Source organism: Gopherus evgoodei, chromosome 3, assembly GCF_007399415.2.
Source record: "Gopherus evgoodei ecotype Sinaloan lineage chromosome 3, rGopEvg1_v1.p, whole genome shotgun sequence".
Taxonomy (NCBI): domain Eukaryota; kingdom Metazoa; phylum Chordata; order Testudines; family Testudinidae; genus Gopherus; species Gopherus evgoodei.
Genome location: NC_044324.1, coordinates 217,088,809 through 217,113,584, shown reverse-complemented (window position 1 = coordinate 217,113,584; position 24,776 = coordinate 217,088,809). Strand labels below are relative to the sequence as shown.

Sequence of the window (24,776 nt, the reverse complement as noted above, 5' to 3'; positions counted from 1 at the left end):
GCAAGGATTGGTGCTATTTGAGTTAATTGTGTTGGTGATTAATGTTGGGGTATGGGAGGAACGTGTGATTACTCTGCAGTTCCTAGACTGGTTTGAGGAGCAAGGCGTTTACAGCTATTCAGCCTGCTATGACACATGAAAAAACAAAGACAAACTGCTCAAGCATGAAACTTCATGTTGTGTTTTATGGCAGTAGAAGCCAGATCCTGCATCTTTGTTCATGTACAACACCCTCTGACTTCAGTGGGCACTTCGGGTTTTGCAAAGAATGAAAGATCAGGCCCCAGATTCTTCTTCTTTTGTTCACATTACAATTGCACTTGGAAGCCCTGACTAGAGCCAAACTGTGATGGACCCTGACTATGCATAATAAGACAGCCCTGATCCGAAGAACTTGCAATCTAAACAAATACTTACTTGAGGGTAGTTTTCTATACAATTGCGTCTATATAAAACAATGCTGCTCCAAATATCTGAGTGCGTGCTGTATGGAACAGTGTCAACATTTTACATGCACATTCGCCTATGCACATCTATAAAATCATTAACGTCTTTTATTTTAAAAGGAGACATCTGCTTTCTAATCTAGGTGGTTTAAGCTTACATAAGTCCTTTGTGAGTCAGCCCTGCAAAAAAACAACCCGCGGCAGCAAGTCTCAGAGCCCAAGTCAACTGACTTGAGCTGTATACCTTTGCAGTACAACAGGGCTAAAAATAGCAGTGCAGATGTTCCCACTTAGCCTGGAGCCCACGCTCTGAGACCAACCCCCTCGCTGGGTTTCATAGCCGGGGGTCCAGCCCAAGCAGGAACGTCTACACTGCTATTTTTAGCCCTGAATCGGGGTTTGCTTGGTTGGCTTTTTTGCAGTGTAGTCGTACTCTCAGTCATCTTGGCTGCAGAAAACATAACTGCACTGAAAACCAAACCCTACATCTAAGGGGAACTTTCTTAGAGAATTAAATCATACCAAAGAATCTTCGAGTTACAATCCAAGCTCTTGTTTCCTCCTCTCATGAACTAGTGAAAAGTGTTCCAGTGACTTATGATTAATTTATTTGTATTGCAAAGGCACCTAGAGGCCCCAGTCATGGACCATGACCCCACTGTGTTAGGTGCTGTACAAACACAGAACAAAAAAATAGTCCCTGCCCCAGTGAGCTTACAATCTAAGTATGAGACAAGAGACAACAGATGGACACAGCCAGAGAAATGGGGGAGCGGAAGGAAACAATTGGTCAGCATAATAAGCAGTGGTAGGACTCCAGCTTGTATGATTGAAGTTAAGAGCAGCGATTTGCTCTGACCTGTACTATAAAGCGTTTTGACTTGGAGACTGGCTCCTATGGTTTAGGCAGTGGGAATGACAGGTAATTGTTCGAACTCTGTTTTAAATGCCATTTGTAGTTGCACAAGGACAGTGGTCTTGCTTGCTAAATGTTAATTTTTCGGCACACAGCAGTACAGCCAGCAGGAGTCACTGTCTCTCAGAACATAATTTTCTTAGTGGAGATGTAGATGGAAACAAAGTAATATTTTTCTGGCATTCCTCCTGTCCTGGATTGATATTGACCAGAAGGCATGTCATCGAGCCTTCAGGCATCCCGAATAAATATTTATGTATCCTTAGTGTAACCTAGGAACAATTAAAAGCATGTATAACATAGGGAGGATATATCATTTTGTTGGAAGGGAAATGTAGTTGGGTAACTCCATTAGACTGTTGGGTAACTCCATTAGCAAAACAGTGCTTCCAGTCGCATGGAAACGCTAATAAACACTACATGTATGTGCGAATGAGAGTTCTCCTGCTGTAACAACGACACAGCATATCCAGCAGTAAGCTGAATTTTGTAATGAAGTAAAAGGGACACACGCTCAAAATTTCCTTGTTTATACAGCAACGGACCTTAGGATATTAAAGCTGATGAAAATGGTACTTTGCATCTTTTTGCTTTTTTAAAAATATTTCTGCTCTTGTTTAGAAAATAAAACAAAATGACTGTGGGCTGGTCTATATTATGGGGGGAAATCGATCTAAGATACGCAACTTCCACGTAGCTGAAGTCGAAGTATCTTAGAGCGAATTACCTACCGTCTTCACGGCGTGGGATCGATGTCCGCGGCTCCCCATGTCGACTCCACTACCGCCGTTCAGGTTGGTGGAGTTCCGGGATCGATAGGAGCTCGTTCGGGGATCGATATATCACGTCTAGATGAGACGCGATATATCGATCCCCGAGAAATTGATTGCTACCCGCCGATACGGCGGGTAGTGAAGACGTAGCCTGTTTTTATAACATTCCTAATCTGCATTACTCGCATCCTAGCACAACATTGCAGGGTTTGGAATACTGGCTCTGTTGGGGACTGTTTTAAATCCAGGCAAATTGTTTTGTCATTTCAAGTTTTTTAAAAAGGTCTTAAAATATTTAAACTCATATTTCGATTTTGCTGAGGTTTTTTCAACGAAACCTATATTCTGTTCCTTTATTTGCTGCTGTTGTCTGCGTTATGGTAGCATCCAACATGCACTGGGTGCTGTCCAGACACAGAGGAAAACGTGGATCTTGCCCTTAAGAGCCGTGCAGCCTTAAACAATAAAGGGTGTGAGGAAGGGGATACAGCATCCAAGCCAAGGATCATGGGGAAAGTTGGCTCCTCTCTAAAGCTAAGGTTTTGTCATGGCTATTTTTAGTAAAAGTCAGGGACAGGTCACGCACAGTAAAGAAAAATTCACGGAAGCCCATGATCTGTCCCTGACTTCTATTAAAAATATCTATGATAATAGGAAGGGAGCAGGCAGCTGTAGGGTGGCTGGGAGCTCTGGGGCCCCTACCACCCATGGGGGCTCAGAGCTCCAGAGTCCCCCTGCCTCCAGCGATGGAGTGGAGCTGCAGGGTCCCCCTGCCTCCTTCTTAGTGGCATGGAGCTATGGGAGTCCCCCTGCCACCACTGCAGTGGGGAGCTGCAGGGCTCCCCTTGCTGCCTGCGGTGGCCAGCAGCTGCAGGGGTCCCCCTGCTCCCCCCATGTCAGTGGCTGGGGAGCTGCGGGGTACCCTCCCTACCTGCAGTGGCTGGGAACTGTGGGGTACCCTGCTGCCCATGCTGGCTGAGAGCTTGGGGGTCTGCTGCCTCAGGCGATGGGGGTACCTTGCAGCTCCCTCCTGCTGGAGGTGGCAGGACTCTGCAGCTCCCAGCCACTAAGGCTGAAGTCACAGAGGTCTTTGGAAGTCATGGATTCCGTGACTTCTGCAACCTTGGTGACAAAACTTAGCCTTACTCATCTCTAATTCATTCTGTGAAGGGTTTATGAAAATTGTTACAAGTGATGACTTTGGAGGGTTGGGGTGGGTAGGTGGGGAAAAAGGGGAAAGGAAAGGAGACATTGTAGGGAAGAGATGATGTCAGTGGAGCAAGGGAGTAGGAGAGGAGGGAATTAGGAAGGGGAGGAAGAAGGGGGATGTTGGTGATGTGACCGGAGCAGAGGTCAGAGTCCAAAAGAGTCTTAAGGGCTGGATCATCATCTGGTTTAAATTTGGCTTCAAAGGAGCAGTGTAGTTGGATACCTGCTAAGGCTCTGACCCCAGGCACAGATGCACCCTGTGATGTAAGGAGGCTGAGAATCTGAGAACTGTGCCTGGGAACAAGACCCTTCACAGGCTACCCCAGAAGCTTCCCTCCCTGCCCACCAAGGAATGTCTACACAGCCTGCGGCAGTCAGTCTCCAAGACCAGGTCCACAGACTTGGGCTCATGTTACCATGCTGAAAATAGCTGTGTAGACAGCACTCTTCAGTTCCCTGCCTCTCCCTGCTCTGTTTTGCACTGGTTACAATATTTTTTTTAATTAGTATCTGAAATGAAACATGTCCATATCGATGCAGATTTATTCTGACTAGTCCCTAACTGTTCTGTTTACTGCTCTCTTTCCCTTTTAAGAGCCTCTTCCATCTTTTCCAGTAGAGCTGTGTCATATATGTGATGAGAAGAAATGCTTTTACATGCCGTAGTTTTTTCTTGTACTTGTGTTATGCATGCGTGCTGTTGTGGAATGTTGGGCATTAAAGAAACGGTGTACTTTTAATATCGTCAAGCCGTTTGGGGCAGTGCTAGCACTTGAGATGCCACTCAGTAGTTCATGGCAATATAAAATTCAATGTATTCATTCTTTATCCTGTACATTAAAGAAAAACCCAGCTTGGTTACCTAACTACCAGGAGAAATGGAACTTCTAGAACACATTTTAACTCGCTGCATTCATTAAGGAGGAAGTGTAACATCAAAGACCACAGGCATTATATAAAAGTGCATTAGATGAGTCTGTACATACCCTGTAAGTCTAAAAAAGGTTTTCTCCAGTCATGTTATCCACGCAGAGCCAAATTTTAGCTAAAATAGGAGGCCCACTTACATGCACGATTTCCACAGTTCCATGCAGAGCTAAGATGTGCAAATGGGAATTTAGAAGCCTAAATGCCCATGCATATGCACAATCATTGTTCCTGTGTGCAAAGGTAGATGCACACTTGTGCGTGCAAAAATTAATAAAAAATAATAATCAAAATATCTGCCTGCCACACACGTTCAGATGTTTGGCTTGATCGGGAAGGATTTATATACATACACTGTGTACTCTCTATTTTTTTTTCATAAGAGAACTCCGAAGAGTCCCACTGAAATAACCCAGTATGGGATGTTAGCGTTTAGAATACTAAGGAATAGGAGTTTGATATCTGCTGCCCTCTAGTGATCAATATTACTGACTTCTGATATATTAGAAATGTATCAAATGGAGGTACAATTAAACTTCAGGTAGTGGTGGTAGTGGAGGAAAATTAGCATCTCTACATTTCTGACACAAGGCCCAGGTCCTCAGCTGTTGCAAATCTGTGGAGCTCAACTGATTTCAGTGGAGCCGCATCAGTTTACTCCAACTGAAGATCCTGATCTGGAAATGTTGCCAAAGGAGACTTGGTTGTTCACTGCTTAGCTTATAGTGTGTAGTTTTCTACATAATGTTCCTGTCAAATGCCGGTGAAGTATTTTTGTGGTTTTTGGAACAGAGTTTTAGTCTGTGTCTACATTACAGCCGTGTCAGCAGATCCAGTGAGAACAACAATGCTTTAGAACTGTGGTTTTCAACCTGTAGCCTGTGGACCCCTGGAGTCCACAGACTGTCCCTATGATTTCCAAAGGAGTCCCCATCTCCATTCAAAACTTTTTAGGGTTGAAAACCACTGCTATAGAGATTGATTATGTTGTTTGAGCGTAGACATGACTGTACCTACCCCTGAACTGGGCCAAGCCTTTGAATACGAAGAATATCTGGTGATTAGCGCTGTTGTAAGGCCTTTCATTACTGGGATTTGCTGATCTTTTATTTTTATTTTTAGTCTGAAAAATTCTGGGTTTTGGAAAAGCCAGGATTTGGGTTTCACTGTTCCCTCTCCCTCCCCCTCCAGATTTTGTCTTTTTTGGTAATGGGGAATTTTTTACTGGCGAAGCAAATGGAGCTGTGCTGCAGAGAGTCAGCAAGGGGCTGTCTGGCTGAGGGGCAGCTTCCTTTTCCCCTCCTGAGCATAGCCCCATCCCTTCTCTGCACCATGGGGAGTGAGACAGGAAAGGAACCTTTTCCTGGCAGCCAAAACTGCCCAACTGCAGCAGCAGCAGGGCTGCAGGGAGAAGATGACTTCCTCCGCCGCAATATTGCAGGTTACACCCCCCACCCCCACCCCTGGGCCCACCCACTGCATCCTAGGAGTACCAGGCACTCTTTCCCCTTCGCCCCACCTGCTACCCTTCTTTTTCTGTTCATTTTTTTTCTACCCATTTTTTCTACCCATTTTAAAAATTGGGGACTGCAATTGTAGGTCCTTGTGTTGTTGTAAGTGAGTTATCTGACACAGTTGTAGTGGAGCTGGGAGCATGGACTCTAATCTGGCAATTGCTATGTTCCATAGCAGAACAGACTGGATCAGATCCAAGGTCCATCTAGTCCAGGGGTCGGTAACCTTTCAGAAGTGCTGTGCCGAGTCTTCATTTATTCACTCTAATTTAAGGTTTCGCATGCCAGTAATACATTTTAACGTTTTTAGAAGGCCTCTTTCTATAAGTCTATAATATATAACTAAACTATTGTTGTATGTAAAGTAAATAAGGCTTTTAAAATGTTTAAGAAGCTCCATTTAAAATTAAATTAAAATGCAGAGCCCCCCAGACCAGTGGTCAGGACTTGGGCAGTGTGAGTGCCACTGAAAATCAGCTCACGTGCCGCCTTCGGCACCTGTGCCATAGGTTGCCTACCCCTGATCTAGTCCATAGTCCGTTTCTGACAGCGACTAGCATCTAATTCTCCAGATAAAAGTATAAATACCCTCTCCAGATGTGAGATAATCTGCCCCCCACGTTAGGTCTCAGCCTGATCTCTGCCAGTCAGAGACTGGCTTAAATTCTGAAGCATGAGAGTCAAAATTCCTTGAGAATTTTTAGAATAATTAGATCTCTGGCTATTCCTTACGTCAGTGTTCGAGGTGGTTGTGTTAGTCGTTTTCCAGGAAAAAGAAAATATTCACACAGCTGGGGTTTTTGTTTGTTTGTTTGTTTTATTTTAAGATGAGTGTGCTGATTTTCAGGTTTCAGGCTTGATGTGAAATTGTGCTTCCAATTATTCATTATTATTTTTATTCCAAGTGCACTCACTCCATCGTCAACCAAATCATCCCTCAAGTACAATTTAAAAAAAACCTCTCTCTTCAAAGCTAGTTGGAGTGATTCTGAAATATTTCAAATCTTAATGCGGCACATACACACCTTGGTACAATGGGCCAGATCCTCAGCTGGAGTAAATTAGCATTGCTATGATGAGATTAATAAAGCCACACGGGCTTCACAGCTATGGAAGCTCTGGCCAGTTGTGTTTTGTAGTGTCTCTTAGCGAAGTGGTGCAATTGCATGAAATATTAAATGAAGTAGCAAAGCTAAATTATGGCTTATATAAAATTAATACAAGTAAATTAAGCTGTGCGACACAGAAAACCTGAGATCGCCAGCTAGATGAGGGGCTGCGTGTCCTTGTAGCCATCTGTAATTAATTTTTCAAGAATGTTGTCATAAACAGATAGTTACGGGTTAATGTCTCTTTTACCTGTAAAGGGTTACAAGCAGTGACCCTGGACCACCTGACCAGAGGACCAATCAGAAGACAAGATACTTTCAAATCTTGGTGGAGGGAAGTCTTTGTTTTGTGTTGTTTGTCTGTTGTTCTCTTTGGGTTCTGAGAGTAACCAGACGTACCTACAGGCTCTCTAATTTTCTGTTCAAATAGTGAATACAAGTAGAAAGGCGGTTTAGTCTTTTTGATTGTTTTTTCCATTTCTCGTTGGTGTTTCTCCATCTCTCGTTGGTGGGCCGCATCTTTGGCCTCTTGTTCTCTTTTGTGGGCTGCCTGTTTGGTTTTTTTTTTCTCTTTCTCTTAGCTCCACCTCTTTTTCTCTTATTTTTATTTCTTTTTGTTTTCTTTTCATGTCTCGCTTGTGGTCTGCGTCTTTGATTTATTCCTCTGCATCCAGTCTTGCCCGTTCCTGTTTCAGTGTGTCCTTGGTAGTCATGGTTCCTGCTTTCTTGTGCTGGTTGCCCCCTGCTGCTCAGTACCTGAAATGCTGCAGCTCAGGGTTGCTTGGCAACAGACTTTTTAACACTTCCTAACTAGTTTTTTCCGATAGAGATAAAAAAAAAGAAACTCTTTGATTTGCAAATATGTTTTGCTTATCTCTGCTGTTCACAGCTTAAGCCTGCTTTGTTTAACAAAAGACCCTCATTAAACTTAATGTCTGCCTTCAGAGTACTCAGAAGGAAGAGAGAAAAAAAAACCCTGCAGACTTGCTTTTAAACCCCCCCTTCTCTCTGCTTATAAGCAACTAGCAGAGAAAAAAGAAAAATAATAATCCTACTGGCTTTTGGATTCCATCTATCCCACCGCTGATACCATGTCATGGTATAAATCCCCACTCTGAACCTTAGCGTCCAAAAGATGGGGTACCAGCATGAATCCCCCTAAGCTTAATTACCAGCTTAGATCTTGTAGTGCTGCCACCAACCAGGACTTGCAGTGCCTGGTACACTCAGGTCCCCCCAAAACCTTCCCAGAGGACCCCAAGACCCAGACCCCCTGGATCTTACACAAGGAAAGTAAACCCTTTCCTCCACTGTTGCTTCTCCGAGGCTTTCCCTCCCTGGGTTACCCTGGAAGATCACTGTGATTCAAACTCCTTGAATCACCTTGCCCCCTCCTCTTTCCCCCTCCCTAAGAGGTAATACAGATTCAAGCTCCGTGAATCTAAAACAGAGGAAATTCCACCTTCCCCCATCCCTTCTCTCTCCCTGTCTCCCACCAATTCCCTGGTGAGTACAGACTCAATTCCCTTGAGCCTCAACAAGGGGAAAAAATCAATCAGGTCTTAAAAAGAAAAACTTTTAATAAAAGAAAGAAAAGAGTAAAAGTTGTCTCTGTAATTTAAATGGTAAATGTTACAGGGTCTTTCAGCTTATAGACACTAGAGAGAAGCCTTCCCCGCAGCACAAATACAAATTAAAATCCTTCCAGCAAAATACACATTTGCAAATAAAGAAAACAATCAAAAAGACTAAGCCGCCTTTCTACTTGTACTCACTATTTGAACAGAAAATTAGAGAGCCTGTAGGTACGTCTGGTTACTCTCAGATCCCAGAGAGAACAACAGACAAACAACACAAAACAAAGACTTCCCTCCACCGAGATTTGAAAGTATCTTGTCTTCTGATTGGTCCTCTGGTCAGGTGGTCCAGGTTCACTGCTTGTAACCCTTTACAGGTAAAAGAGACGTTAACCCTTAACTATCTGTTTATGACAAATGTGTTCTACAGAACATTCAACTGAAAATAAACCCAGAGAAAGAGAAGCAGATATCTTATTCTAGATGCATTCTAAGGAAGAAAAGTCGTCATGGATTGTTTTTAAAAATGAGAATGAGATTTAGAGCGTGTTCCGAAGATTTTTCCTTCACTGTACTTACTCTTGACATGGATCAGGTTCATGGAGCCCAATCCAGTAAGGCTGCTGAGCACCCACAGTTCCCATTTAATTTCACTGGAGCTTGGGAGGGCTTGGCTCCTCCCAGGACTGAGCACTTACTGCACACTGCATTCAAACTGCCTGTGTTCCTACTCCAGGAAAATGAATCAGTTTCCAAGTACTAAACACAGACTTTTTATTCTAATGGCACAAGAGGACTGTGGCTAGGTATATCTGCATAATTAATTTTTTGCACATTCCGAACTCCCACTGAAGCCAGTAAGAGTTCTGGATGCAACAGGAATATGGGCTCAGCCCCTTGGCCTCTTGCAGAGCGCTTCATTTGGCCTTTTATGGCTCTGATTTTCAAATACATATTTTGGGGCCAATGGTCTGCTCCGGTCGGGCCAGATTGTCACCTGCATTCTGCTCCTGTGCATGGGAGTAAATAGGTGTAACAATCCCCTTTGTTCCTTGGCATGGATTCCCTACATTGTGGGCATCAACTCTTCTTTCCACACAGGGGTGAGAAGTGTGTGGAGCCTTTGCTCTGCCATCCTTTTGCAGCAGCCTGTGCAGTTGTGCTGCTCTGCTATGGGAGGTAATCCAAGCCAGCCGCATAGCTGGCTCAGACTATTCCCCTCCCATCCCGCAGGAAGGGGAAGCCAGGAACCAGACTGTTACTCTGATTCACAGTAGTCGTTATTCCCAATAATGAAAGCATAGCCAATACACTGAAAGCTCTTGATTTGCATTCATAATTTCCTTTGGATGTGAAGAGAGGCGTGGCACAGAATTCATACTCTAGAAGAGCATGTTTTGTGTGTGTTTATAGTTAGATTGTAGCATTGGGGTTATAAAAATCCAGTCATTGCAGTCCCCGGTGCAAACTGTGCAATGTTGGAATTTCCATGGAACAGAACTTGTGGCTCCCGACCAGCTCCAATCTTAGCCTAGCTGCTGAATAATTGAAAGGTGAAAACCTCCTGTGCTCTGCCTCTGAGCCCAGGGGCAAGGCTCACAGCCTGGTAACTTGCAGTATCCCCCCACCCCTGTAACTTAGCTTTGTACCTTTCCATCCTCCATGCATGCCCCGGCTCTGATTTTGAAAGGTGCCGTGTTTTTTACTGAGCTACAGCAGGGATTAATTACGTTTACAGGCCTGCAGTTGTGCTGTGCTGCTGGAATTGTGCTGTACATCCAACAGGAGGAGGATGTCTGCCAGCTGCTTTCACAGAGAGACCTTCTGTCTCTTCCTCCTGTTTCTCCACCCCACAAAAAAGCATTACAAGATGGTGTCCCAGCGAGGACAGGTCCTTCAGTGGTTTCCTGGGCCTGATTCTTCACTCAGTGACACTGATGTTATGCTGATGCAGTTCCACTGATTTCAGTTGAACTGCGACAGAACAGGTGACCCAGAATGGAGGTGTGTCTGTCACAAGCATCCCCTTCCTGAGGATACTTTTTTGGGGCTGCTAAATGGATGGTCAGTGATTTAAAAGAAGGTTGACTGACCTTTAGCAGCACATCATGCTAATGTAAAGTGATCTCCCTGTGTAGACCACAAGCTTGACTTCCCTTCTCCTGAGGGGAGAGGGGGCTGGGTGAGGAGAGTGCCCAGTAGAAAGGAGACTTTTGAGGTTGATCATGGGCTGTGGTCTAGCTGATAAGGTGTCTTTTTCCTCTCCCGGTGCTTTGTGCAGTTAGTCCCTGCCACAGAGAGCTTCCAGTCTCTCTTTGGCTGAACAGCACCTAGCAGAATGCCATCTCTGGGTGCTTCTGGAATACAGATATCAGCACCTTGCACTTTTCTCTGATGAACTCTTTGGCCAATTTCTTAAAGCACTTTGTTGGCTCTTTATCAAGCCCTCCTTGGCCAGAGGAAAGCTGATAGGATGTTGGGTTGGGAATAGGAGTAGTAAATACTCTAACATAACTCTCATGGTCTAGGCTAGTACAATGTAATGTTCACACTAGTTTTTAAGGATGTGACAAAGCCCTGGTTCAGATTCTGGTTGTATTTAGAATCAATGAATTGCGAGTCATGCACTGTCAGTTCAAAAGTCTGCAACACATGGGCAGCTGAAAACGTGAGGACAGTGTGAAATAAATGGAATTTATCACCAGAATAAATAACATGGGGCAGAGGTTCTGTATTGGATGTACTATTCATTTCAATAATAAATTCAGTAAAACACAAACTTTACAATTTAAATGAAGGTGACACAATTTCCAGCGTTTCCTAGAATCCAGGGGCCTTATTGAATCATTTAGGTCTCACATATCATAAGAGCATATCTCGGGTCTCCATTGCTAAAGGATTTTTAGCAAAAGTTTTTAGTTTCACTGTATCCTATCCACACCAGGTTGCATGGTGATTTTTCCCTACTGGCGCCAAAGAATTTTCCTTGGGCAGACTGGTAAGTCTAGTCTTTTTTTCCTAGATAATGGTTTTTGGACTAATTTTGTTTAGCAATCTACACACACTTCTGTTTCTGGGAGCTTCACTGATAAACATTCCACACTCATAATTTGCAGCTAGTGAGCCAAATCTCCAGTTAGCGTGAGTCAGCATAGCTCCATTGATTAACAGGCTCTTGTACACTTAATTGATTTCAATGGAACAATGCTGGTTTACACCAGCTGTAATTCATGCACCATGGAATATGAAGGCGCTTGAGCTTCTTTCTGATTTCGATGCCAAAATTGGGAACACTGAACAGAATCTATGATTTGGGTCAAAGTAGCTCGTGAACATCCCAATGAGCTCAACGTTTGATTTTCCCTGTTGGGCCATGATTGGAGACAGTGGAAGTACTTCCATTGACTTTGCTGAGCTTTGGATTAGGCATTTCTAAGGTCTTTAGAAACCCATAAGCTTGGAGATCTCTTACTACTAGGAGCACTGTTGGTTGCTAGTGATGTAACTGACAGGGGAAACAGTCCTTTAGTATGCCAACCACTGCAGATAGGGTTCCAAGTCTTTGCTGTTTTCTTTTTCTATAACTCTGCCTTTGGGGGTCATTTTTGCTGCTATCTTTTCCCTTTCCCTGCAGAATTCCTTTCCTTTGCAGTTTTCATTGTCTTGTCTCCAGCTCTATCCTTTTGTTCACACTTCATCGATTTTCCAAACACATCAACCTTCCTGTTATGGCTTCTGGGTAGTGTGGGAACTTCCACTAACGGGCTCTCAAAAACAGCATGTATCTATTTACATCGTTTGCCAAAAAAATATACACTAGAAATCCTAGATGTAATTTGTCTCCGGCATTGTACTATATTGTATTTGTGCTGGATCTCTGAGCCGATTCCCAAGTTTTCAACTATTATTTATTTTGTGTTTAAGGAAACGCCAGAGTTTCATTGTCTTTGCTTTTAAAGATCTGCTGCACTGAATAAGGCATTTTCAACAAAACATGGGTTGTGTCTTATCTGAGTTTGCGACTGGTGTTCAGTTCAGTTCTAGCCTTTCGTATATGCTGTTTGTCATATTTTCAAAAGTGGATCTGTTGCAGGTAGCTCTGGGTTATGAATATTTAGCTAGAGGTTATGAATTCTGAAATGGCAGAGTTAATATGTGAACAAAATCCTTTAATGCTGGGAAAAGGTCAAACGACCATAAAAGGGAGGCGGAGAAAGAAGAAAATATATGAGATCACGATTAGTAGGGAGCGAAAGGATTAGTGAATGTCCCATAGTGGGAATTAATTGTCTCCATAAAGTGTCAAGATATAAAACTGCAGTTAGAGTTCATTGAAAAAAGAAAGTAAAACCTGTGCAAATGCTCCTAGAAGCTTTTAGGATACAGTGTGGCCAAATCTCGTGATTTTGTTGTGACACTCACAATGTTTGTGTGTGTGTGTGTGTGGGGGGGTCTTAAAGCCCAGCTCCAGGAGTTATGTGACTGTGAGAATTGTAGCTTTAATTTATTTTATATATACACCTCTACCCCGATATAACGCTGTCCTTGGGAGCCAAAAAATCTTACCGTGTTATAGGTGAAACCGCATTATATCGAACTTGCTTTGATCTGCTGGAGTGCGAAGCCCTGCCCTGCCCCGGAGCACTGCTTTACCATGTTATATCTGAATTCATGTTATATCGGGTCGTGTTATATTGGGGTAGAGGTATATATACTTCTAGCCCTCAGGTTGCAAAGAAAAGCTGAAAAATGTGACTGTTAAATGCTCAAAAACCAGAAGGCAAATACAGACCTCCAATTTATTATATTTAAAACCGCAAATCTCCTGATTTTTAGTGGATCTGACTCATGATTTTTTTGAATGCTTGAGATTAACAACACAGAGGACACCTGCATGTAATGCCAGGAGCTGGGGTACAGTAGATATGTATATATACTGCCAAATTTTCTACCCTGTAATAGGTATACAGCACTGTGTCTGCCATTGGGTATGTTCTGGATCTTTTAATCTTATTTTGCATTCATGGTATGGGTGCAACAGACCCTTCAGGCCATTTCTTCTTTATATTTATTTGACCTGTCACTCCAGCACCTCTCATTATAAGCTGTCTGTGTTTGTGCCACACAGTACAATTTCAGCACCCTAATGTAATTTAGACTGCCATGATTCCATTATGGTGATTGCTTTTAATGTGGCTGTGAGGCGATTTTGTACAAGTATATGCCAACATTAGTTTCTCTCTCCAGACCGTTGAGTGAGCACTGGCTGTCTGTGTAAGGAGGAATAAATACTGTAAATAAATGATGGAGAACATGACTTTGTTCAGTTCTTTATGGGCCGCTCTCCCACCTCCAGAGCACTAGTGGAGATGGAAAGTAATAGGGAAGGAACATTAAAGCAGTTAAAAATGTTTGTTTACAGAAGATTAATGCATGAGTTTTCAGTATACGTAAAGTCCTCATATCAGTACGCCCATGTCTCCTTGACCCGCCGTTGTTAGATATTACAGAAGGCAAAGGAGAACGTAAGAAGGCCTCAAGAATTTAGTATGCGTCTCCCAAGAGTTTGGTCTTATATCAGTGCAGAGCAGGTATGATCATCCTTTTGTTCTGTGTCTGTCGAGTCTCTCGCACAACAGAGTACTGGTCCATGACAAGGACTCCTAGATGCTATCGCAACACAAATAATTAATGACAGTAAAATGTTGGGGGATTGCATTACTGTAGCTCTTCAGGTGCAACACCACCTCCTCATACTCAGTACAGAAATGGCCAAAGACGCAATCCCTGCCCTGGATCAGCCTTAGAAACTGTTCCCTGGGTTACACCATTTTGTAAATAGAATTCTTATTTCGTGTTTAGAGTAGGAAGTTTCTACTGTAGTTCTGCTTTTTAGGCTCTATTTTAAATCTTTTGTTCCTTTTTCCTTTGCACTGCATTTCCACACTGCCCTTGTCCTTTTTTGTGTATGCTGAACATCCTGTGATTCTAATAATCTGAAGTAAAAGGTTGCAAATTTCCTCTTCTGATTGGTCGTGGCTGGCCTTTAAAGTATGGTAGATCCCAGAAGGGAACTTACCTCTGACAAAAGGAGCAGAGAATCAACTGAACTCAACGAGACTCTCTGCAGATGGAAGGGCCCACCCACAGTGATCCCCTGTGCAGCATCGGGACCCTTGTCTGCAAGTTGTTTTTGTTTTTAAATCATTTTAATTGGATTATAAACTCCTCAGGGCAAGGCCTATATCCCTAGTTGGTTGATACGTGAATAAATAATAACTTAAGGCTATCATTTGGCTTAGTAAATGTAGTTGATTCTGTTTCTTCTAGAGTATGGCTCTAATAAGTTTTATCCAAAGGCAGTCGAGGTTGTTATTGGTGTTTTGAACCATCTGGAGACTCTTCCAGGGTATGTGGCTTTCTTTCTAGATACGAGTCACAACAACTAGGCCTGGAAGCCCGAGTGCATGGATCCCCATAGCCTGGTGTATCTGGTAAGATAAGGTGCCGTATTGTGGCTGGTCGCAGGTGGAAACAAGTGTATTTTTGCTGCCAGAACTACTTGCGTGCCTGATAACAATGAGGAGGCCTAAAGGACCCCAAGGCTGAAGACCAAGTGAACTATTCTGGGGCAGATGCTCCCAAATTGTGGTGGATTTTATAAAAGAGGCAAATCCTTTGAAGTGTTTTGTCTCCCTAGCAACATCACCTCAATCTCGCCTGGGTAGAGCTTTAGCCAGCAGCTCCTCATCCAAGTGCAGATGAATGGGAACCAAGAAAGCCATTTACTTCATGTGATTATACTCTAAAGGACAGGATGTTCTTGCAGGGAGACTTCTCTAAGAAATCCAATTGGTAACATGGCTCCTTATCCTTCAACAATATTGTTGCTTGAGGGAAAGAGTTCAAGCATCAATATAAAGGAACTAGATGGGATGGAAACATAGAATTTGGGGAAGGGAAACAGGAAATTAAAATCGCTAGTACAATGTCCTACTGTAGAAGCTAAAAAACCTCAATAATAAAATGAATCAAAACTAATTAGATGATATTTACAAAACCAAGTAACTTAAGGAACAATTGCCAATGTTATTTAGGTGCTGTCTACTTCTTTCATTTTTTTTCTGGTTATTAGTAAAAACAATGATTATAGGAAATATTTTCCATGTACACTGAGCATGGATAGAAGTTCCATCTCAATCAAGACCTTAGGTAGGATATACGTTGTTTTAGCTGAAATATATCATCTCCTCTACAGCTATGTTACATTTTAGATGCTGATTTCCTATGTAACTTTTAACGTAATTGCTTTCCAGCACTGATGTGTGACTGTTAGTAAATATTTTTCATGTATCTTCCATCCATAGTGGAAACGTGCTTTACAAACATAGTGCCATAGTCTTTTCTGTGCACATAGCTCCCAGCTAGGGGACAGGGCTGGTGGAATTTCCATTGTACCCTTCTGCCAGCAAGGTGTTCAGAGGTATCAGAAAATTTGGTCCCCATGCCCAGGTGTAGCCCAGGTTTGCTCTGTCCCCCTCTCATGGCAGGACCACAAGGAGGTTTCTGAATCTGCTACAGCGTTTGGGCTCATACATCTGGGTCTTTTAGCTCAGGCTGTACAGGCTCCTGCTTTTAGGTCCAGAGAGTCCAGGATTCAATCCCGTGGCTGATGACCCACCCAAAGGCATTGTGGTATTTGGAGATCCCCAAGGTTTGCAGAGGTACAGGGATGGACAGAGGTTCTGTTCTATGCTGCTTGGGGCTACAGTTCTGGCTGCTGGAGCTGGAAGTCTACTTCCAGGGGCTGGGTGCATTCTGCAGAAGGGAAACAGAATAAGTTCATGCTGATGGGGTCAGCATCGTGGTTCCTCCCCCCCACCTCCCAGATTTCCTATGGGACCAGAAGGGGGATTATGCTTTAAGGAGCATCCCACCAAGCCTGTAAGATTAGAAAAACGGGAGGTAAATGATGCCACGGAAGTGGCTTTCTCCCTCATCCATTTCCCTTCCCCACCAAGCAGAGATCTGGCAGAGGGAGCAACTTGGCCCACTTGCGTAGTGCCAGTGCTGTAGGTGTGCCTGGAGTTTTACCTGGGGTAATGCAGCCGTACAACGGGGACAGTGACCCGGGGAGGGCAACTCCTGCTGGGCAGGAAAGTTTCTTTCCTTGTGTGGATCTAGTGTTTGTAGGCCTTATCCCAGCATCTCCTCCCACCCCTCCTTTTGGCAGGAAAGTCAACAAGAGTGACCTCCCTATATTCTTGCCATACTGCCCCCTTCTGATGTCCCTGTATAAACTGGGCTGGATTTTCATGTTAACGCTGCTACAGCCCAGAAGGTTTAAATGCAGATGTTAGTTATAGCACTGACTGTTTGAAACTAAAAACAGTTCATTACACGGAGCTTTTGAATGAATGCCTGAAGATATAATAAGATCCAGGAAGGAAATAAGGCTGAGTGAGAATCCGAGTTACAGCTAAGATTGCAAGGGTTTTTCCCCCTTGCAATTGCAGCATTTCCATCTCCGGCAGATCCAAGGTTGACTGCCGCCTTTGGCAGTTTGGAAGGGACAGTCCTTCCTTAAGTTCAGCTGAGACAGAGGAGCCTGCTTTGATCTTGCATCTCAAGTATTCTCTCTCACCCAGTGAAGAAGGCCCTTTGGAAAATGTAGTCAAAGCAGTTAGTTTTCGTTCTCGTTCTGAGAGAGCCTGGCTTATTTCCTCCTATTCTCGTCTAGGCTCTGTCTTTGTAGCTAAAGCTTGGTCTTTGTTCAAAGAGCCTTCAGGAACTTTTCTCTTACTCTAAAAGTTCTCTGAGATTTTCAAAGCCATCTAGGGGATTTAGAAGCATTTTCCATTAATTCCAATGGCAGACGTGTCTAAATCCCTCTATCGCTTTAAAATGTCAGCCCTCCAAATCCGCCAGATACTTCTTTGCACAAGTGACCTCACTCAGTACAAATTACAGTAAATCCTATATCAACAGGGGCTATGGAAGAAGGTAACTTTGTTCTAAAGAAAATACAATGGATCAAATTCTGCTCTCAGCCATATCAATCACTGGAGTTACTCTGGATTTACACGAGCGTAAATGAGAGCAGAATTTGACCCATTAAGTGATTCAAATGCTTACAAAGCTGCTTTAGACACATGTCTGTACCATTGGAGGTACAGCGAACTAGAAAATGTCCCCTATGCCCCCTCACCCCCCTTGAAAATTTTTGTCTAAATTTTCCATTAATGTGTTTTGTGCAAAATTTAAAAAACTGATGGAGGGAGGCTGTCAGAGTGGACTCACCACTGGTGCACCCCTTGTGGCTGGGGGTAGCATAGCAGGTTCTCCTTTTCCAGCAACCCCTGCTGACAGCTGCTTTATCCTTGCTGTGGTCTGCTGCTTCTCATGACTCCTCCTTCCAGCCAGGTCATATTTAGTTCCACCCTGTCTGGGGAAGACAAAGGGTCTAATAAACTAAAGTCACATCAACGTAACTCCTCACCCCTGGTTTACTCTTCTCCAGACTCTGCACCCTTCCCAGGCTCAGCAGAGTTGTCCTCCCACTTTGATGCAGAATAACACCTCCCTGGAGCCCAAGCTGTAAAGTCAATAGTCCTTCTCCCCGTCAGGGTGTTTCCTCACCACCTCTTCCAGTGGAACAGACAGGGGAACACAGGCCCTCCCGTTCCTGTGGGTTCTAGCAGAGGGAACCTGTAATGAGCGTACAAGGGCTGTCTGTCCAGTCTCCCACCCCACTGCCACCTCCCTGGGCTTTTTCCTTCCTCAGCCTTCTCCTGGGCTTACTGTGCATCTGCATCCCTCGAGGCATTTTCTCCACTGTCTTGCACCAGAGAGTGCCTGTGTAACACTGACAGACCCCAGTGATCAGTGGGTGGGATTGAACCTGGGACCTCGGTAGCTTACTGCATTTTATCTCTCTCTCTAAGTGGTCTCTGTGCCACTAGATGGGACAGAAGGTGTGTGGGTTACACCTGCAGAGTTCTTCCCCTCTCTTCCTGTAGCCGCCTTCTTATCTGGGCTTCCTCCCTTTATGCTAACCCTTCAGCTCCTCCCCCAGCTGGGACTTATCTTCACTTGGGCCTGGCCCACCGCAGCCAGCTCCCCTTTCAGTGCCAGTGTGGGGTTTATACCCTATCACAGAGTCAATGTATCATAGGCCTCCCTGGCCTAGGTGTATCATGGGAGATGTAGGCTGGCTGGGGAACCTGGCCAATAGAGAATGGGGACATGAAGCAACTAAACTAGACCTCGGCTGCGGTGCTGCGGGAGCATATATCCACGTTGGAATAGCTGTGTTTTTAGCCATTTGGGTTTTTGACCCCTCTGTCAATAAAAACAACTTTCCACAGAACAAGTTTCCTCAAAACCCCATTTTCCATTGAAAAACAGTTTTGATGGGAAATTTTTGACCAGTCATTCGGGTTGGTCTAAGGTGGACTTCTGTTACAGAATGCTTCATAAATGAACCACTTCTTCAGCATGTTCCACAAATCTGACCGTACCCTCAAATCACTCTGGTGAGGCAAGTAAATAGTATCACCATTTTACAAATGGGGCGATTTAGGCTGTCACATGAACTACACTCTGCTCTGTCTCCTTGTATTTTCTTTTTCTTGGTAGACCATAGGGATTTTATTGAATGCAGGAATTGCCAGATCAGACCCAAAGCCCATCTAGTCCAGTATCCTAGTTTTTCTTTTGCTTTTTTTGTTCTAAAAAGAAAAAAATAAATGCATGCGCTAAATCCCCGTGTTATTCAAGTAACTGAAGGAAACACCGTAGGAGTGTGAATGTTCACATTACATTGACATTCGTTCCTGGCATGCTGTTGGTGGATTCTCTCATTAGTGTGTTAGATGGCATTGTCTGGGACTGCCAAGGTGTCATATGTTTTATACTTTTTGTATAATAAAGCTGCTCCCTGTAGCTTTGCATTATGTTCTTCTCTCAGTCTTGTGACAATGCATATTCTACGGAAATGACCCAGAATGGGTTATATCAGTGCTGAGAAGCCAGCAAATTATAAAACATAAAATTGCCAAGATAACCTTGCTGGATAAAATGGATGTTACCTTTTCCTGCAGCTTTTAAATTTCCATTAATATTTCAGTGTTTAAATTGTGTCAGCTGGGCCATTGAAAAGTAGCTTGTAAAGTTCTGTTAGAAATAGAACTAATTTTTAAGCCACAATATTGTGAAGGTGAAGAATGGCTGCTGTGGCGGCCCAGTGAAAAAGGGCAGTGCGTCTCAACCATGTGCATGCTTGAAGACCCCTCCTTTCCATACTGGGAACCCTCTGTTCTAGCTGGCCAGGACCCCTCTCCCATTTAGTGGCATGGGAAGGGGGAGCCCTGACACCTGTTTGTGATCCCTCCAGGTTGAGAACTCCTGAATAAGGAGTAACCTGACATAGGGTGATATTCAGTGCCAACTGGAGTCAATAGGGGTTGGCTCAGAGCCATGAAGCACTGATTGCACATTTTGGGTCCGATCCTGTAGTGATTACTGTTCTGAATAGTTCTTACTTGTACAAATGCTATTGAATTAGCAGGACTACTCACAGAGCAAGATCAGATCTCTATCAAATTCCTAGTCCCAAATATGTAATTGCAGCCAGACATCTCAATGTAAGTTGAACTGTGCTGTACACAGGGCCAGCTCTAACTTTTTTGCCGCCCCAAGCAAAAAAAAAAAAGAAAAAAGAGGCACCGCTCCACTGAAACATCCCCCCCTGAGCCCCGCCGTAACCCCCCCGAACCCCGTTCTGCCGAAACAACCCCCCCCAGCGCTGTGCCGCCCTGCTGTAACAATCCTTCCCAAGCGCCACCCTGCCGCACTGTAACAACCCTCCCCAGCGCCGCGCTGCCTTGCCGAAACACCCCCCCCGAGTGCCGCGCTGCCTTGCCGTAACAACCCCCCCGAGTGGCGCCCCGCCTTGCCGTAACAACCCCCCCGAGCGCCGCCCTGCCCCGCCAAAACGCCCCCCCGAGCGCCGCCCTGCCCCGCCAAAACGCCCCCCCGAGTGCCGCCCTGCCCCGCCAAAACATCCCCCCGAGCGGTGCTCCGCCTTGCCGTAACAACCCCCCCCAGCACCGCCCTGCCGCACTGTAACAACCCCTCCAGCGCCGCACTGCCCGCCATAACAACCCCCCCGGAGCACCGCGCCGCCTTGCTCTAACAACCCCTCCGAGCGCCGCCTGGCCGAAACAAACAAACAAACAAAACTTCAGGCGCCACCCCGTCGAACCAAAAAAACCCCAAGCGCCGCCCCGCCACCCGAAGATTGGCTGCCCCTTACAAGGTGCTGCCCCAAGCACGTGCTTGGTCGGCTGGTGCCTGGAGCCGGCCATGGCTGTACAACTCTGCTATGGGGAGTTGTCAAATGAAAGGACCTTTTTAATTTGAACCTAAGTGTTCTGTGTGTTTAATTGGTTTCCTCTGTGGAAAAATTGCTTAAGTGCAAGATTAGTTGCAGAATATTATAGTACACAGATGGCTGCATTGAGTAATCAAACAGTTTAATGGGACCAAATTGTGGGGCCTGGCTAATCTCCATCCAAGAATATTAAAGGAACTGGCACATGAAATTTCAAGCCCAATAGGAAGGATTTTTAATGAATCTGTAAACTTGGGGTTTGTACCCCGTGGCTGATAATTGCAAATATAGAACCTGTACTTAAGAAAAGGGGTGAGGGTAGGGATCTGGGAACTTTAGGCCCATAGTTTGATCTCAGTTGTATGCAAAGTCTTAGAACAAACTTTGAAAGAGAGCGTAGTTAAGGATATAGAGGTAAATGGTAATTAATTGGGATAAAATACAACATGGTTTTACAAAAGGTAGATCGTGCCAGCCTAACCTGATCTTTTTCTCTAAAAAGAAAACCAATTTCCTACACAAAGGAAATGCAGTAGATATAATCTATCTGGATTTCAGTTTACGTGAGAAATTATTAGTTACATTGGAGAAGATAGGTATTAATATGAGAATTGAAAGATGGGTAAATAACTGGTTAAAGGGAAGACTACAGTGGTTCGTACTGAAAAGTGAACTGGTAGGCTAGAGGGATGTTACTAGTGGGGTTTCTCAAGGATCAGTCTTGGGACCAGTTTTATTTAACATTTTCATTAATGACCATGGCACAAAAAATGTGAATGTGCTATTAAAATTTGCGGATGACACAAAGTTGGGGAGATATTGCCAATATGGAGGAAGCCCAGAATATCATAGAAGAAGATTTGGATGACCCTGAAATTAGTAGTGGAAGGGATTAACAAGAAGTATGTCTGCTGTAAACTGGGGATGTATCAGTTGGAACTGACAGATGAGGAGAAAGACCTGGGAGTACTAGTCAATCACAGATGACTATGAGCCTCCATTATGATGTGGCCATGAAAAGGGTAATGCAATCCTAGAATGTAACAGATGAAGTATTTCCAATGGCGAAATAGAAGTGTTAGTACTGTTATACAAGGCACTGGTGGGACTTCATCTGGAATACTGTGGGCAGTTCTGGTTTCCCATGTTTAAGAAAGACAAATGCAAACTGGATCAGGTTCAGAGAAGAGCTGCCAGGATGATCAGGGGAATGGAAAACCTATTTTACGAGAGGCGATTTAAAGTTTGTTTAGCCTAACAGAATGAAGGCTGAGGGGAGATACGATTGCTTTCCACAAATGCATCAGAGAGATAAACACCAGGAAGGGAGAGAAGTTACATAGGTTAAGGGCTAATGGGGACAAAAGAACAAATGGATATAAACTGGTCATCAATAAATTTAGGCTTGAAATTTAGACAAAGGTTTCCAACCATCAGAAGAGTGAAGTTCTGGAACAGCCTTCCAAGGGGAGTAATGGGAGAAGGGGGTAAAAAAAACCTAACGTGTTTCAAGACTCAGTTTAATAAGTTTACAGGGGGGATAGTGTGATGAGGTTGATGAGATTGCTTACAATGGCTGTTAGCAAAAATCTCCAGCGGCCAGGGATGAGACACTACATGGGGAGGGCTCTGAGTTATTACAGAGAATTCTTTCCCAGGTGTCTGTCTGGTGGGGCTCACCCACATGCTCAGGGTCTAACTGATTGATACTCATATTTGGAGTTGGAAAGGAATTTTCCCCCAGGTCAGATTGGCAGAGACCCTGGGGAGTTTTCACCTTCCTTTGCAGCGTGGGACACAGGCCACTGGTGTATTTTTTGCAACTCAGTAACTCAGCCAGAGGTTAGGGGTCTATTACAGGAGTGGGTGGATAAGGGTTCTGTGGCCTGCGATGTGCAGGAGATCAGACTAGATCAGTGGTTTTCAAACTTTTTTCCTGGTGACCCAATTGAAGAAAATTGTTGATGCTCGTGACCCAGCGGAGCTGGGGATGAGGGGCTCAGGGTTGGGGCAGGGGGTTGGGGTGCAGGGGTGGTGAGAGCTGTGGTGTGGGGCCGGGAATGAGGGGTTCAGGGTATGGGAGGGGGCTCTGGGCTTTGGCAGGGGGTTGGGATGCGCGAGGGGGTCAGAGCTCTGAGCTGGGGTGCAGGCTCTGGGCTGGGGCCTGGGATGAAGGGCTTGGGGTATAGGAGGGGGGTCTGGGTTTCTAGGGGGCTAGGGCAGGGGGTTGGGGCACAGGCTTACCTAGGGCGCCTTCATCCTGCATCACGCGCTGTGTGAAATCTATCCAGCAGATCCACACCAAAAAGTTTTGTCCTCTAGAATAATCCAAGGAACAGATTATTTTATGTCGATCAACACCATCTCATTGGAGCGTGTGTATGTACATGTCTCTCCCTCCCACTCTATTTTGTATTCTCTTATGTAATTCGGTATAGTTACTGCTGATGTGGCAGATAGTGTCGCTCTGATTACTTATTCATGTAAATAAGACATTCTGTATTACAGATCTGTGGGCATGTTTTATGTAACTAGCGTATGCCAGGGCATACAGTCCTGAGATATCTTCATGTCTTGTGTATATCTGAATGTCATTAGGACCAAGAACTGCATGAACCTGGTATTTCAAAATAATCTCAAATCCTAAGCTGTGAGGTTCAGTTCGTGTTGTCTTTTAAATATTTCATTCGCTTTTCTGAGCCTGTGTATATGGTGCTTGGAAGAAGTCTGCAGTTTACAAGCTAGGGAGTGTTGCTCAATAATTATAGCAGTGGACTGGGAGATGGGTCTTGTGTGTTCTGTTCTTGGCTCTTACCCAAGTCACTTAAGGGTTGATTTTCAAAGGCACAAATCTGTGTAAGGTTCGCTCCGTTCTGGGTCTCGGGTGCTGAAACATGCCATTTAGCCTCCTTAAAGGAAGTGTTTCACTGCAGCCCAGACCGTTTCTCTTTCTATAATTCCAGCCCTTTCTCTGTGAGTTACTTCAGGTGAGGTGTCTGTGTGCTATGAGACAACTATAACATATTGCAGCAGCAGGACTGCATTAGGAAGCAGCCATCATATTTTCAGCAAAGGAGAAAGTAGCAAAGAGAAGCCTCTGTTCAGATGCTCCCCTGGCCTCAGATCGTCTTCTGACCCATTGCTTCACTGCACGGTTTCTCTGGGATTTGCTTCGTGGTGGCACTGGAAAATGAATCCCCTATCAGGGGTGGGGTGAACCAGACATTGATAGAGGGAACCTGACAATGGTGGAGTGAGAAGCAGTGATTCTCATTAAGCTTCTTTGCAGAGCTCCTCAGAACTGAACTTCTAATAGGCAGAACTTCTTAGATTCTGCTTAATGGATGGGGAGGGCTCCTTCAGACCCACCTGAGTAACAGCACTGGGTCTGACACCACTGCAAGAGTAACTCGTTGGCTGCAGCCATGTTGCACTGTTACATCAGTGGTGGAAATGAGGTTGTGGGGGGAAGCCACTCATTCCTGTGCAGGAGAAGAGTTTATGCCTGATCAATCATTGTATGGGAGTGCATATGTAATTTGAGTGGGGAAATAATGGGGGGAGCTGGTCACGGCTCCCCCATCTTACTGCTCCTAGGAGGCCTCTGCAGTCCTGAGTGCCCTAGCATGTGGAATCAGGATACCTCTCACTGAGTTAATGGATATTAATAATACCTAGCTTTTACATAGCACTTTTCATCAGTAGATCTCAGTGTGCTTTACAAAGAGGTCAGTATTGTTATTCCCATTTTACAGATGGGAAAACGGAGACAGAGTGGTCACCTGGCAGGCCGGGACTAAAACCCAGGTCTCCTGATTCCCAGTACAGTGCCTTACCTTTAGACCATACTTCCTCCCTGTTCTTGCAGGCTACTGTATGTTGTCTGAGTGGCTTCAGGTAGATGTGGAGGC

The 24,776-nt window shown here is 44.5% G+C and overlaps 1 protein-coding gene across 3 annotated transcripts in view; it reads left to right on the top strand.

Annotated features, from left to right (window-relative positions):
* The window catches only part of SHLD1 (shieldin complex subunit 1), a 73,519-nt gene that overhangs the window by 11,107 nt on the left and 37,636 nt on the right, over positions 1–24,776 (top strand). For 2 of the 3 annotated variants that reach the window (XM_030558039.1, XM_030558041.1), the window contains exon 4: positions 11,416–11,469. The exons of the other annotated variant lie outside the window; for it this stretch is intronic. In XM_030558039.1, the coding sequence (XP_030413899.1) occupies positions 11,416–11,469 (54 nt within the window). The remainder of the gene's footprint in view (positions 1–11,415; positions 11,470–24,776) is intronic. 3 annotated transcript variants of the gene reach the window in all.